Source organism: Oryctolagus cuniculus, chromosome 2 (assembly GCF_051225735.1).
Source record: "Oryctolagus cuniculus isolate XC-2025 breed Fujian yellow rabbit chromosome 2, ASM5122573v1, whole genome shotgun sequence".
NCBI lineage: Eukaryota > Metazoa > Chordata > Mammalia > Lagomorpha > Leporidae > Oryctolagus > Oryctolagus cuniculus.
In genome coordinates this window covers 91,255,172-91,269,802 of record NC_142868.1, presented here as the reverse complement: position 1 = coordinate 91,269,802, position 14,631 = coordinate 91,255,172, and the positions used below count along the sequence as shown (strand labels likewise).

At 39.1% G+C, this 14,631-nt stretch overlaps 1 protein-coding gene across 1 annotated transcript in view; it reads right to left on the bottom strand.

The window, feature by feature from the left end:
- LOC138843046 (disintegrin and metalloproteinase domain-containing protein 32) overlaps positions 1-14,315 on the bottom strand; it is a 591,210-nt gene extending 576,895 nt beyond the window's left edge. Inside the window, exon 1 of the mRNA XM_089327034.1 lies at positions 14,304-14,315. Coding sequence (XP_089183160.1) covers positions 14,304-14,315 — 12 coding nt within the window. The remainder of the gene's footprint in view (positions 1-14,303) is intronic.
- Positions 14,316-14,631: the final 316 nt, after the last annotated feature.

The following is a 14,631-nucleotide window of genomic DNA, read 5'->3' as shown; positions in this document are numbered from 1 at the left end:
ATGAAGACAACAACACAACATATCAAAACTTATGGGATACAGCAAAAGCAGTATTGAGAGGCAAATTTATAGCAAAAGGTGCCTATATCAAGAAATTGGAAAGGTACCAAATAAATGAGCTTTCAGCGCATCTCAAGGACCTAGAAAAACTGCAGCAAACCAAACCCAAATCTAGTAGGAGAAGAGAAATAATTAAAACCAGAGAAGAAATTAACAGGATTGAATCCAAAAAAACACTACAAAAAATCAGCCAAGCGAGAAGCTGGTTTTTTGAAAAAATAAACAAAATTGACACCCCATTGGCCCAATTCACTAAAAAAAGAAGAGAAAAGACCCAAATCAATAAAATCAGAGATGAAAAAGGAAACGTAACAACAGACACCACAGAAATAAAAAGAATCATCAGAAATTACTACAAGGACCTGCATACCAGCAAACAGGAAAACCTATCAGAAATGGATAGATTCCTGGACACATGCAATCTACCAAAATTGAAACAGGAAGACATAGAAAACCTAAATAGACCCATAACTGAAACAGAAATTGAAACAGTAATAAAGGCCCTCCCAACAAAGAAAAGCCCAGGACCAGATGGATTCACTGCTGAATTCTACCAAACATTTAAAGAAGAACTAATCCCATTTCTACTCAAACTATTCAGAACAATCGAAAAAGAGGGAATCCTCCCAAATTCTTTCTATGAAGCCAGCATCACCTTAATCCCTAAGCCAGAGAAAGATGCAGCACTGAAAGAAAATTACAGACCAATATCCCTGATGAACATAGACGCAAAAATCCTCAATAAAATTCTGGCCAATAGAGTACAACAACACATCAGAAAGATCATCCACCCAGACCAAGTGGGATTCATCCCTGGTATGCAGGGATGGTTCAACATTCGCAAATCAATCAATGTGATTCACCACATTAACAGACTGCAAAAGAAAAACCATATGATTATCTCAATTGATGCAGAGAAAGCATTCGATAAAATTCAACAGCCTTTCATGATGAGAACTCTAAGCAAATTGGGTATAGAAGGAACATTCCTCAATATAATCAAAGCAATTTATAAAAAACCCACAGCCAGCATCCTATTGAATGGGGAAAAGTTGGAAGCATTTCCACTGAGATATGGCACCAGGCAGGGATGCCCACTCTCACCACTGCTATTTAACATAGTTCTGGAAGTTTTATCCAGAGCCATCAGACAAGAAAAAGAAATCAAAGGAATACAAATCGAGAAGGAAGAAGTCAAACTATCCCTCTTTGCAGACGATATGATTCTGTACTTAGAGGATCCAAAGAACTCTACTAAGAGACTATTTGAACTCATAGAGGAGTTTGGCAAAGTGGCAGGATATAAAATCAATGCACAAAAAGCAACAGCCATTATATATACAAGCAATGTCACGGCTGAGAAAGAACTGCTAAGATCAATCCCATTCACAATAGCTACAAAAACAATCAAATACCTTGGAATAAACTTAACCAAGGACGTTAAAGATCTCTACGATGAGAATTACAAAATCTTAAAGAAAGAAATAGAAGAGGATACCAAAAAATGGAAAAATCTTCCATGCTCATGGATTGGAAGAATCAACATCATCAAAATCTCCATTCTCCCAAAAGCAATTTATAGATTCAATGCAATCCCAATAAAGATACCAAAGACATTCTTCTCAGATCTAGAAAAAATGATGCTGAAATTCATATGGAGGCACAAGAGACCTCGAATAGCTAAAGCCATCTTGTACAACAAAAACAAAGCCGGAGGCATCACAAGACCAGATTTCAGGACATACTACAGGGCAGTTGTAATCAAAACAGCATGGTACTGGTACAGAAACAGATGGATAGACCAATGGAACAGAATTGAAACACCAGAAATCAACCCAAACATCTACAGCCAACTCATATTTGACCAAGGATCTAAAACCAATTCCTGGAGCAAGGACAGTCTATTAAATAAATGGTGCTGGGAAAACTGGATTTCCACGTGCAGAAGCATGAAGCAAGACCCCTACCTTACACCTTACACAAAAATCCACTCAACATGGATTAAAGACCTAAATCTATGACCTAACACCATTAAGTTACTAGAGAACATTGGAGAAACCCTTCAAGATATTGGCACAGACAAAGAATTTCTGGAAAAGACCCAGGAGGCACAGGGAGTCAAAGCCAAAATCAACTATTGGGATTGCATCAAATTGAGAAGTTTCTGTACTGCAAAAGAAACAGTCAGGAGAGTGAAGAGACAACCGACAGAATGGGAAAAATATTTGCAAACTATGCAACAGATAAAGGGTTAATAACCAGAATCTACAAAGAGATCAAGAAACTCCACAAAAACAAAACCAACAACCCACTTAAGAGATGGGCCAAGGACCTCAATAGACATTTTTCAAAAGAGGACATCCAAATGGCCAACAGGCACATGAAAAAATGTTCAAGGTTGCTAGCAATCAGGGAAATGCAAATCAAAAGCACAATGAGGTTTCACCTCACCCCGGTGAGAATGGCTCACATACAGAAATCTACCAACAACAGATGCTGGCGAGGATGTGGGGAAAAAGGGACACTAACCCACTGTTGGTGGGAATGCAAACTGGTCAAGCCACTATGGAAGTCAGTCTGGAGATTCCTCAGAAACCTGAATATAACCCTACCATTCGACCCAGCCATCCCACTCCTTGGAATTTACCCTAAGGAGTTTAAATTGACAAACAAAAAAGCGGTCTGCACCCTAATGTTTATTGCAGCTCAATTCACAATAGCCAAGACCTGGAACCAACCTAAATGCCCATCAGCGGTAGACTGCATAAAGAAATTATGGGATATGTATTCTTTAGAATACTATACCGCAGTAAGAAACAACGAAATCCAGTCATTTGCAAAAAAATGGAGGAATCTGGAACACATCATGCTGAGTGAAGTAAGCCAGTCCCAAAGGGAAAAATACCATATGTTCTCCCTGATCGGTGACAACTGACTGAACACCAAAAAGGAAACCTCCTGAAGTGAAATGGACACTATGAGAAATGGTGACTTGATCAGCATAGCCCTCGCTGTTAATGAACAACTTAATACATTATCCCTCTTAGTATTTTTTGTCTGTTCTAATTAATATGACTGGTTTAATTCTTTAATTATTTCACAGTTATTCTTAAGTGTTGAAAATTAACTGAAAAGTGATCCCTGTTAAACATAAGAGTGGGAATAAGAGAGGGAAGAGATGTATAATTTGGGACATGCTCAAGCTGACTTGCCCCAAATGGTAGAGTTAGAAACATACCAGGGGATTCCAATTCAATCCCATCAAGGTGGCATGTACCAATGCCACCTCACTAGTCCCAGTGATCAATTTCAGTTCACAATTGATCATAATGAAAGGACTAACAGTCAAAGGGAGCACATAAACAAGTCTAGTACCTGCTAACAATAACCGATAGAATAAATAAAGGGGAGAGTGATCCAACATGGGAAGTGAGATACTCAGCAGACTCATAGAATGGCGGATGTCCTAAATAGCACTCTGGCCTCAGAATCAGCCCTAAAGGCATTCGGATCTGGGTGAAAATCCATGAGAGTATTTCAGGCATGGAAAGCCAAGACACTCTGGCAAAAAGATCTCTGTGAGTGAGATCCCAGTGGAAAGAACAGGTCTTCAAAGAAGGAGGTACCTTTCTCATAAGGGAGGAGAGAACCTCCACTTTGACTATGACCTTGTCTAAACAAGATAAGAGTCGGAGAACTCAAGGGGCTTCCATAGCCTTGGAAACTCATGACTGGTGCATAGGGAGACTACTGATGCCATAGACAGGAGTGTCAATTTGTAAAGTCAACAACAGGAGGCACGGTGCACTTACTCCTCATGTAGGATCTCTGTCCTTAATGTGCTGTACATTGAGGCTTAATGCTATAACGAGTACTCAAACAGTATATTTCACTTTGTGTTTCTATGGGGGTGCAAATGGTTGAAATCTTTACTTAATGTATACTAAATTGATCTTCTGTAAAAAGAAAAAAAAGAAAAGAAATTATCAATTCCCAACTTGACTCTCACTGGGATTAAACATGACAATAGGTCTGATCTGATTTCATCATCATTTAAAAAAATCATCTATTATTTTTCACTTTATGTTTCTGTGTGGGAGCAAGCTGTTGAAATCCTTACTTAAGGTATACTAAGCTGATCTTCTGTATATTAAGATAATCGAAAATGAATCTTGATGTGAATGGAAGGGGAGAGGGAATGGGAAAGGGGAGGGTTGTGGGTGGGAAGGTCGTTATGGGGGGGAAGCCATTGTAATCCATAAGCCGTACTTTGGAAATTTATATTCATTAAATAAAAGATAAAACAAGAAATTATGCCATTGTAAAAATTAAAAGAGTGAGGGTAGAACCTCAGTTTTCCTCAGGGAAAAAGAGTAGGATAGAAACCATCATTATGTGCATAAAACTATACATATGAAACACTTGAACTATGTTCCCATCATATAAATGTAAAAATCAAGTAATCGCTGTTAAATATAAGAGTGGGAATAAGAGAGGGAAGAGATGTGCAATTCGGGACATGCTCAAGCTGACTTACCTCAAACATACCAGGGGATTCCAATTCAATCCCATCAAGGTGGCATGTACCAATGCCATCTCACTAGTCCAAGTGATCAATTTCTATTCACAATTGATCATAATGATAGGACTAAGAACCAAAGGGATCACATAAACAAGACTAGTGTCTGCAAATACTAGCTGATAGAATGAAAAAGGAAGAGAACGATCCAACATGGGAAGTGAGATACACAGCAGACCCATAGAATGGCAGATGTCCTAAACAGCACTCTGGCCTCAGAATCAGCCCTTAAGGCATGCGGACCCGGCTGAAAAGCCCATGAGAGTATTTCAGGCATGGAAAGCCAAGACACTCTGGGGAAAAAAAAAAAAAACCTAAATGAAAGATCTCCGCGAGTGAGATCCCAGTGGAAGAACGGGTCATCAAAGAAGGAGGTAGCTTTCACTGAGGGAGGAGAGAACTTCCACTTTGACCATGGCCTTGTCTAAATATGATCAGAGTCAGTGAACTCAGGGGGCGTCCATAGCCTTGGCAACTCATGACAAGAGCCTAGGGTGATTACTGAGGCCATAAACAAGAGTGTCAATTTGTTAAGTCAACAACAGGAGTCACTGTGCACTTACTCCTCATGTAGGATCTCTGTCCTTAGTGTGCTCTACATTGAGATTTAATGTTATAACTAGTACTCAAACACTATTTTTCACTTTATGTTTCTGTGTGGGAGCAGACTGTTGAAATCTTTACTTAATGTATGCTAAATTGATCTTCTGTATATAAAGAGAAATGAAAATGAATCTTGATGTGAATGGAAGGGGAGAGGGAGTGGGAAAGGGGAGGATTGTGGGTGGGAGGGACGTTATGGGGGGGGAAGCCATTGTAATCTATAAGCTGTACTTTGGAAATTTATATTCATTAAATAAAAGTTAAAAAAATCAATTAAAATTCAATTAAACAATATAAAAAGAATACCAGCTTGGTTACTACAAGGAATAAAGTGACTGATAAAAGAATTACCCCACATTAAATAAAAAGCAAAGATGTATCAAATTTTTTAAAAAAGTATAAAGATCTATTTTCAGTATACTTAATGATTATTAGCTGACCTTACTCTAAGTAAAAGAGTTCAACAAATAGTATGAAGAGAAAAAAATGGTAAAAGGCTCAATATCCACAAATGGTTAAAAAAAAAGTACTTAAAAGATAAATGTGTGAGGAACCATCGATTCCAATCTTTTTAGAACAGCCAATTTGGATTTCCCCATAGAAGCCCTGAGTAAAAAATTACAGTGGGAAACAAACTGATTGATGTCTTAATAGACCCTGGACACTCCTATTTAAAGTAAAACATTAATCTTATTTTAAGGACTTTCAGTCTATTATAATCATAGGACTATCTGGGTAGATAAAACATTGACCATTCTTAGAACCATTAAAATGCAAACTTGGGGACTGTGCAGAAAGGATCTTTTGGCAAATGCCAGAATATCCTAAACCTCTCCTCTGCTGAGACCTCCAATTCAAATTTAAATGCTCAACTAACTTTTTCATCAGGACAAGTCAACATTAATATTTCCTGAGAATAGGCTTGGAACATTCTGATAGTCCTCACAGGAATGCTTGCCAAAGAAGAGGACTTCTTTCCCCAAAAATGTTAAGGGAGATCTAGACTACTCCTATTCAGGTTGATCTTATCTATGGACCAGCCCTTGACAGAGCCAAACCTGAAACTCTTCACGGACAGAGGCAGAATCATGAATCATGGTAAATGTCATGCCAGGGATGGGATAATAACTTTCTAGGAGGCCCTTGAGGTCAGAGTCCTACTACCAAGGAATTCAACACAAAAACAAACATCATTGCCCTTACTCAAGCTTTCCCTCTGGTGAATATCTACGTCAACTCAAGGCAAGCTTTTTCATTCTCTCTCTCTCTCTCTCTCTCTCTCTCTCTCTCTCTCTGTATGTGTGTGTGTGTGTGTGTGTGTTTGTCTTTCTCTCTGACCTATCTCTCCCTTTCAATTAGAGTTAAAATAGCAAATCTATAAAGCATACAATAAAATAATATATTTAGGGCAAAGAGGAAGCTATAAGCTACACTGGAAAAAGACACATTAATAGGGACAAATAAGTTAATCAGTTTGACAGGTGTAGTCTCATCAATTACTGTAAATGGCACATTTTAACAATAGAATACTTTTTAAATGTTTCAGAAAAGCATCTAAACTAGTAATCTGTAACTATGTAAGCCTGCATTCAAAAAAGAATATAAGAAATGGGGCCGGCACCTTGGCTCTCTTGGTTAATCCTCCGCCTGCAGCACCGGCATCCCATGTGGGCGCAGGGTTCTAGTCCCGGTTGCTCCTCTTCCAGTCCAGCTCTCTGCTGTTACCCAGGAAGGCAGTGGAGAATGGCCCAAGTGCTTGGGCCCTGCACCCGCATGGGAGACCAGGAGGAAGCACCTGGCTATTGGCTTCAGATCGGCGCAGCGCCGGCCATGGCAGCCATTTGAGGAGTGAACCAGAAAGGAAGACCTTTTTCTCTGTCTCTCTTTCTTACTGTCTAACTCTATCTGTCAAATAAATAAAAAAAAATTTAAAAAAGAATATAAGAAATGAATCATGTGTAGGCATTTAACAGAAAATATTTATAACATACAGACACTAACAAAAATTGTTTTACTTTAGGAAAGTCAAACTAGAATTAAAAATGAGTGTATTCAAGAATCAATATTGAGCAAAGCAGTAGATAATCATGTTTTAAATCTTAATAAATGTTCATTGAACGTAAAATGTTAATTGTAATCATGACTAATTAAGATTTAAGTCCTGTAGATAAAAGCCTGGAAGCTAAAAGCCAAATGACAGTTCTATGAATTATTAAGATTTAAGTGTTATGTTAAATTGTTTAAATCTTTCTGTCTGTTGTTTAGGAAAAGATTGAAACTGCAGATAGGATTTAGACATTCGAAATTAATTATACGAAGGCGTGCTAATATAATCCACACTGAGGTTACTCCCATCTCTCTCCATTTATTGGCTTCAGTAACCTTTCTCACTGACATTCCATGCAATAAAGATCATTCTGAAGATAAATTATATGAAAATTGTAGCGATTGTTAGGTCAATAAAGCACAGCAACAGTTTCAAGTTATTTAAATGAATAATTATCCTAAAATGTTTGAATATAAATGAATAATTACACTAAAATATTTTCCTTGTGCACAAAGAAAGGAGGCTAACAAATGAGTCAACATTCCAAATTAAACCATTCCAATTAAGGTGTAGATTTTCCATCATCTGTCATTTAATATAGCTGAACAAGAATTCTAGGAGAGGTTAATAATGATAACATGGTTTCAGGATAAGAGAAAATATAATCAGGAAGAAATGAGGGAAGTTACATCACAGATTTACCTGAGTGTACGTTACTTGTGTGTCTGCACACGTGCATGCATATCCATCCACCTCTGTGTTTGTGATTTTGTTTGGCTACTCCTGTGTGTATGATGATCTAAGTTCATCATTCATTCAACAAATATTTACATATCCCTTCCCAAAACACAAACATTATGCTACTTTCTGGTGATACAATGCCGAGCTTTTATTTTCTGAGGTGGGTGAGAGAATATTTATTAGACATGCCCAGGGTGAGGAAAAGAACACTGAGCTATTCTGTGTTCAAGCATTGTGTGAAAACCCATTTACTCACAATAGCAAGAGAGAATAAACAAAAATCAAAATGTTTTGTGAAGCTAACTCCAATATTAAAGTGTGAAGAAAAGTTCATAGTAAGAAGAGACTGAAGGATAAGAGATGTAATCGTTTTAATTGAAGACGGAATATCTGCAATAAATGAAGTCATACAATTTGGTGTGCTGCCCAGAGAGTTTGCCCTGGAAATTTGGGGGTGTTGTGGAATAGTTGTGAGCCAATAAAGAATATCACCACTCCTCTGTACACATAAATAAGGACTTCAAGTCATATGGCCAGAGTAGAAACCTATAAAATATTTACGCAGAAACATCTATAACTCTGTAGGTTGGGAAACTATATACTTATTTAGATTATTATACAGAGGTATGCACCATTCAGGGAATGGAATTTGACCTAGTGAGTACCACTACATAATAATGAGAAGCTAGAGAAAGCATATAATTCCTAATCTCTAATAAAGCTTTTTCTTTAGCCAGTTCTCCTCAACTGAGGAAGAGGCCTTCACTCAGTCATCCATGAGGGCACAATTGTCTTTCTACTTGTAGAGACTCCAAATAAAGAAGTAAATTTGCACTTCTGTTACTCCAAGATGAAAATACAGAAAGATTCTGCTTACGAATCAGCACCTTAAATATGTCATCAATCATTTAACCCATTGCTCCCAACCACAATCTCTCAATGCACCATTAAATAAACTGAAGGAATAAATAAAGAGATTTATTTTTAAAAATGACTCACTAGTGACTAGATTGGCAAATTCTAACATGTTGCTTTAGATTTAGAATTCTACCATGGAAGGGTACAAATAAAACTTAATTGATTATCTTGATTTTTAAATAGCACAGATTGTATGAAATACATCCTAATTTATTGACTTGCTAGTAACAGCTTGGCTGTTGCTTTCTGATCTGTATCTAAATGAGAATAGAAATCATGCTTTCAAATCAATATTAACAAATAAAGGATGATAAAAGTAAATATTTGACAATGATAACATGCAATAACTTTCATAACACTAGTGATTATTACTAAATACTTTTTATTGCTAAATTAGAGTATGCAAATAAGTAAGATTTTTGTTTACCAATACACTCAGCCCATGAACCAGTTAAATACCAAACTCCCAACTAGGAAGGGCAAGGAAAAGATTGGTCTTTCTCCTGATCACTTCCTGGTACAGAATATATGTTTCATTTTGATTGTCTGATTCTGGTTTATCATGTTCTAACCTGATGTTTTACCCATTAAGAAACAAATGACTACAGGTTGTGACTTCAAAGCTGCACTGACTTCTACATAAGAAAGAACAGTGGGCTGGCAGAATAAGTTACCTCTTGTATTCCATGCTAAGCAAAATAGTGAAAAAAAAGAAATAAAAGTATTTACTAAATTTTAAGGAAGAAAGAATTATCTCTATACTAAATTCAAAACAATTGAAAGGTAGAAAATCCTTTCAAACCCCTTCTATGATGTCAACATCACCTTAATTCCTAAACCAAAAAAAGATACAAAAGAGAAAGAGAATGATAGACCAATATCCCCAATGAACGTAGATGCAAAAATCCTCAACAAAATACTAGCTAAGGTCATTAACCAGCACCATGGGATTTATTCCTGGTACGCAGGCACGCTTCAACATTCAGAAACCAATAAATATATCACATTAACAAACAGAAGAACAAAAACTCTATGATTATCTCAATAGATGCAGAGAAAGTGATAAAAATCCCAACATCCTTTTATGATGAAAACCATAAGCAAGTTGGGTATAGAAGGAACAATACCTCAACATAATCAAGGCAAAAGTGGAAACATTTCCACTAAGATACAGAACCACAAAAAGATACCCACCATCACCACTGCTATTCAATATAGTTGCAGAAGTTTTAACCAGAGCCATTAGGCAAAAAAGGGGGAAAAAAGGAAAAGGAGCAAGTCAAACTACCCCTATTTGCAGATGACATGATTCTATATATGGGAGAATCGAAAGACTCTACTAAGAGACTATGGGAACTCATAAAAGAGTTTGGTAAAGTAACAGGACATAAAATTAACACAAAAAATCCATAGCCTTTTTATACACAGACATTTTCATGGCTGAGAAAGAACTTCTAAGATCAATTCCTTTAATAGCTTAAAAAAAAAAACTCGGAAAAAATTAACCAAGAAATTCTAGGATCTCTGCTACAAAAATTTCAAAACATTAAAGAAACAGAAGAAGACAGAAAAATGCAAAAATATTCCATGTTTGTGGATTGGAAGAATCAGCATCATGAAAATGTCCATGCTACCCAAAACAATTTACAGAATTGATGTTATCCCAATCAATATGCCAATGATATTCTTTCTCAGATCTAGAAAAAGTGGATGCTAAAATTCAAAAGAACCAAAAAAGCAAAAGCAATCTTATACAACAACAATGAAGCCAGAGGCATCACATTCTCAGATCTCAAGACATACTACAAGGCAGTTATAACCAAAACAGCCTGGTACTAGTAAATAAAACAGATTTGTAGACAAGTAGAACAGAACAGAAATTCCAGATATCAATCCATGCATATACAACCAACTTATTTTTGACAAAATGGCTAAAATCAATACCTAGATTAAGGACATTCTCTGCAACAGATGGTGCTGGGAAAACTAGATCTCATGTGCAAGAATATGAAATAAGACTCCAACCTTGGCCGGTGCCGTGGCACAGTAGGTTAATCCTCCGCCTGCAGCATCAGCATCCCATATGGGTGCTGGTTCTAGTCCCAGCTGCTCCTCTTCCAATCCAGCTCTCTGCTGTGGCCTGGGAAAGCATTGGAGGATGGCCTGAGTGCTTGGGCCCCTGCACCCATGTCAGAGACCTGGAAGATGCTCCTGGCTCCTGGTCAGATCAGCACAGCTCCAGCTGTTGTGGCCATTTGGGGAGTGAATCAATGGAAGGAAGACCTTTCTCTCTGTCTCTCCCTCTCACTGTCTGTAACTCTTTCAAATAAAATAAATAAAAATCTTTTTAAAAAAGTCTCCTACCTATACCTTTCACAAAAATTCACTCAAAATGGATCAAGGAACTGAACCTATGCATTGGCACCATCAAATATCTTGAGAATATTGGAAAAACTCTGCAAGACATTAGCATGGGCAAAAACTTCTTGAAAAAAAATATCTCAGAAGCACAGGCAACCAAAGTCAAACTTGAAAAATGGGATTAAAATAAGTTGAGAAGCTGCTGCACTGGAAAAAAAGAATACTCAGCTATGTGAAGAGACAACTAACAAAATGGGAGAAAATATTTGCAAATTTGTAACTGATAAAGGATTAATATCCAGAATCTATAAACAGGTCACTAAACTCAAAAACAACAAAACAAACAATCCAGTTAAGAAATAGACAAGGCCGGTGCCGCGGCTCACTAGGCTAATCCTCCCCCTTGCAGCGCCGGCACACCAGGTTCTAGTCCCGGTCAGGGCGCCAGATTCTGTCCCGGTTGCTCCTCTTCCAGGCCAGCTCTCTGCTGTGGCCCGGGAGTACAGTGGAGGATGGCCCAAGTGCTTGGGCCCTGCATCTCATGGGAGACCAGGAGAAGCACCTGGCTCCTGCCTTCGGATCAGCGTGGTGTGCTGGCCGCAGCGTGCCGGCCGTGGCAGTCATTGGAGGGTAAACCAACGGCAAAGGAAGACCTTTCTCTCTGTCTCTCTCTCTCACTGTCCACTCTGCCTGTCAAAAAAAAAAGAAAAGAAAAGAAATAGACAAAAGACTTGAACAGGCATTTTTCTTTTTTCCTCTTTTTCAGAGGAAAGCTTTATTGTCAGTTAGGAAAAGCCCGAAGGCCAGGGAGAGAGGGCAAGAGTAAGAGAGAGAGGAAGTCAAGAGAGAGACATCAAGTGAAAGAGAGCATAAATTTATCATTGTTCAGTAAATTACCTTATGATTATTGTAAGGCCACCACAAAAACACACCAAACACCAGAGTTAAGGGAAAGGCTTATTTTCATGTGGGGGAAGCCTGACGGGCTGGGGGTAAGAGCAAGAGAGTAAGAGAGGAATCAGGAGGGCACTTGTATGGGAAGCAGGTCCTGTTATACCTTTGCAGGGGGACTGGGAAGTAGGAGCATATATTTCTGTACTATTTTATATCACCCTCCCCTGAGACCACAATGATTTCTGAATATTCTTTCCAATCAGATAGATCCCTGCCTTTGGGACCCAATATACTTTGGTAGCCCTTCACCACACCTCCATAAAAATACTGAGTGACTTTGTATCTAGTTAGGCTATTCTACATTTTCTGAGCTCCAATTCGATTATCATGCTGCTTCTCCTGACCAATCCCCATGTCCATCCTGGCCCCCTGTAGGACATTCTCATCACACATCACTTAGAGCACACCATCCATTTCACCTTCCCACATTTAAACATCACAAATTCTCATCTCACAGGAAATCTGGCTTTGCCTGCTCCCTGTCTTCCTCCCCCTATAACATTCTCCCAACCCCAAGTCTACGAGTCAAAACTAGAAGAGCATCATTCTTGGAAACCAGATCATTGACCCCTCTGACCACCAGTCTCACTTGGTAAATAATAATTTCTCTCCCCCAGCTAATGGCAAATACACATAACCAGTCCTGTTTCCAGGCTCCCTCATTCACTGTGTGTGTCCCTGACTCTTCTAAGCCCAACTCCCACTTCTGTGCAGACCATCCTCCTCCACAGTATAGCTTATCTCTTTGGAAACCTACCTCAAAAACTAGGATGACACAATGCCTTTTTCCAAATACAAGTTACTTACATAAATAAGAGATTTTCTTTCTTTGTGAGAGTAACATTTACCTCTGCTTCCCAACTAACTACACCAACACTTACATTCTTGTCTATCTCCTAATGCTAGTTTAGCCAAAATAACCAATCTACCACTTTCTCTATCCACAAGTATTCCCTGCAGAACATCTGTCACCCTAATGTTATTGGGTAACTTTAAGCCACAATTCATTTGTTGAGTTCTTGTCTTAAGTTTAGAGACGCATTCTAAATTCAGATACAAACAAGATGGGCAACGTGGTAAAGTTCAGGATTTATTTGGGGAAGTGAGAGAAATACACAGGAATGTGAGAGCTTTATTAAGGGAAAGGGGCCCAAGAAGGTAAACCAGGAGTTCCATACCAGGCTCTTCCAGAGAGTGGACCAGAGACTGCAAGCAAGAGAGGGCACAGGGATAGGAGTGCACCTAGAGGTGGCACATGAAAGCAGGCACGAGAAGAGGGAAAAGATTTATGAAAGCGCACAAAAGGTATATGAGAGAGCAGGGTGGGCCCAGCGTGCTCCACACCTCTTACTCATTTCTAATCGGGAAGTGGCTACATGGCCTAGTTGACAGGTGGACAGGTGGGTGGAAACAGCCGAGACCAAGTAGGGGCAAGAGGGTTGTGGTCTCCAGCTCATGAACCTAACCAATCTAATCCTATCTCCCTGGTCAGGTCCCATATCACTAACACTCCTCCTAGGCAGCTTGTGATTTGCTACCTGAGTGTGTACAGTGGTAAGAGGACTAGCTAATCCCTAATACCAGGCATTTTCTTTATTTTTTTAGAAATATATATTTATTTACTTGAAAGGCTGAGTTACGGAGAGAGAGGGAGAGGGAGGGAGAGAGAAGGAGGTAGGGGAGAGAGAGAGATGTCTTCCATCTGCTGGTTCATCCCCACATGGCTGAAAAAGCCCAAGCTGGGTCACACCAAAACTAGGAACCAAGAATTCCATTGAGGTCTCCCACATGGAAGGAGGGGAGCCAGTACTTCAGCCATCATCCAGTCATTTCTCAGGAGCATTAGCAGGGACCTGGATCAGAAGCAGAGGAGCCAGATTTGAACCGGTGCACATATGGGAACCCGGCATTGTAGGTGGTAGCTTAACTCTCTATGCCACAAAGCCATCCCTACTACTAGGACCTTTCTAAAGATATACAAAAAAAAGGAGTTCTCTGTTTATTTCTAAGGAAGAATGCTGTTTTTATGCAAACCAATACGGTCTTGTCCATGACGCTTCTCACGAGCTGACAGACAAGACACACAGAATTTGACAATGGATGTCTAACCCTTAGAGCAGCTGGTTTTGAAAATCACTCTGGCTACCTTGGTTTGGCCCCTTCCCACTCCCCTTATAATGGCTTTCTTCTTCAATCTCGAGAGCCATGCCTCCGTCAGTCGTGAGAGTGGTTTGTTCACTCAGTGGTCCAGAACCTCACGCAAACCATGCCAGCGACATCCTCCTACTGTGGGACATCTGGTACTGGCCACTGCCTTAAAACCGTCAGTTCCCGTGGGACTGGGGAGGGAAAGGAAAATCACCTCCCT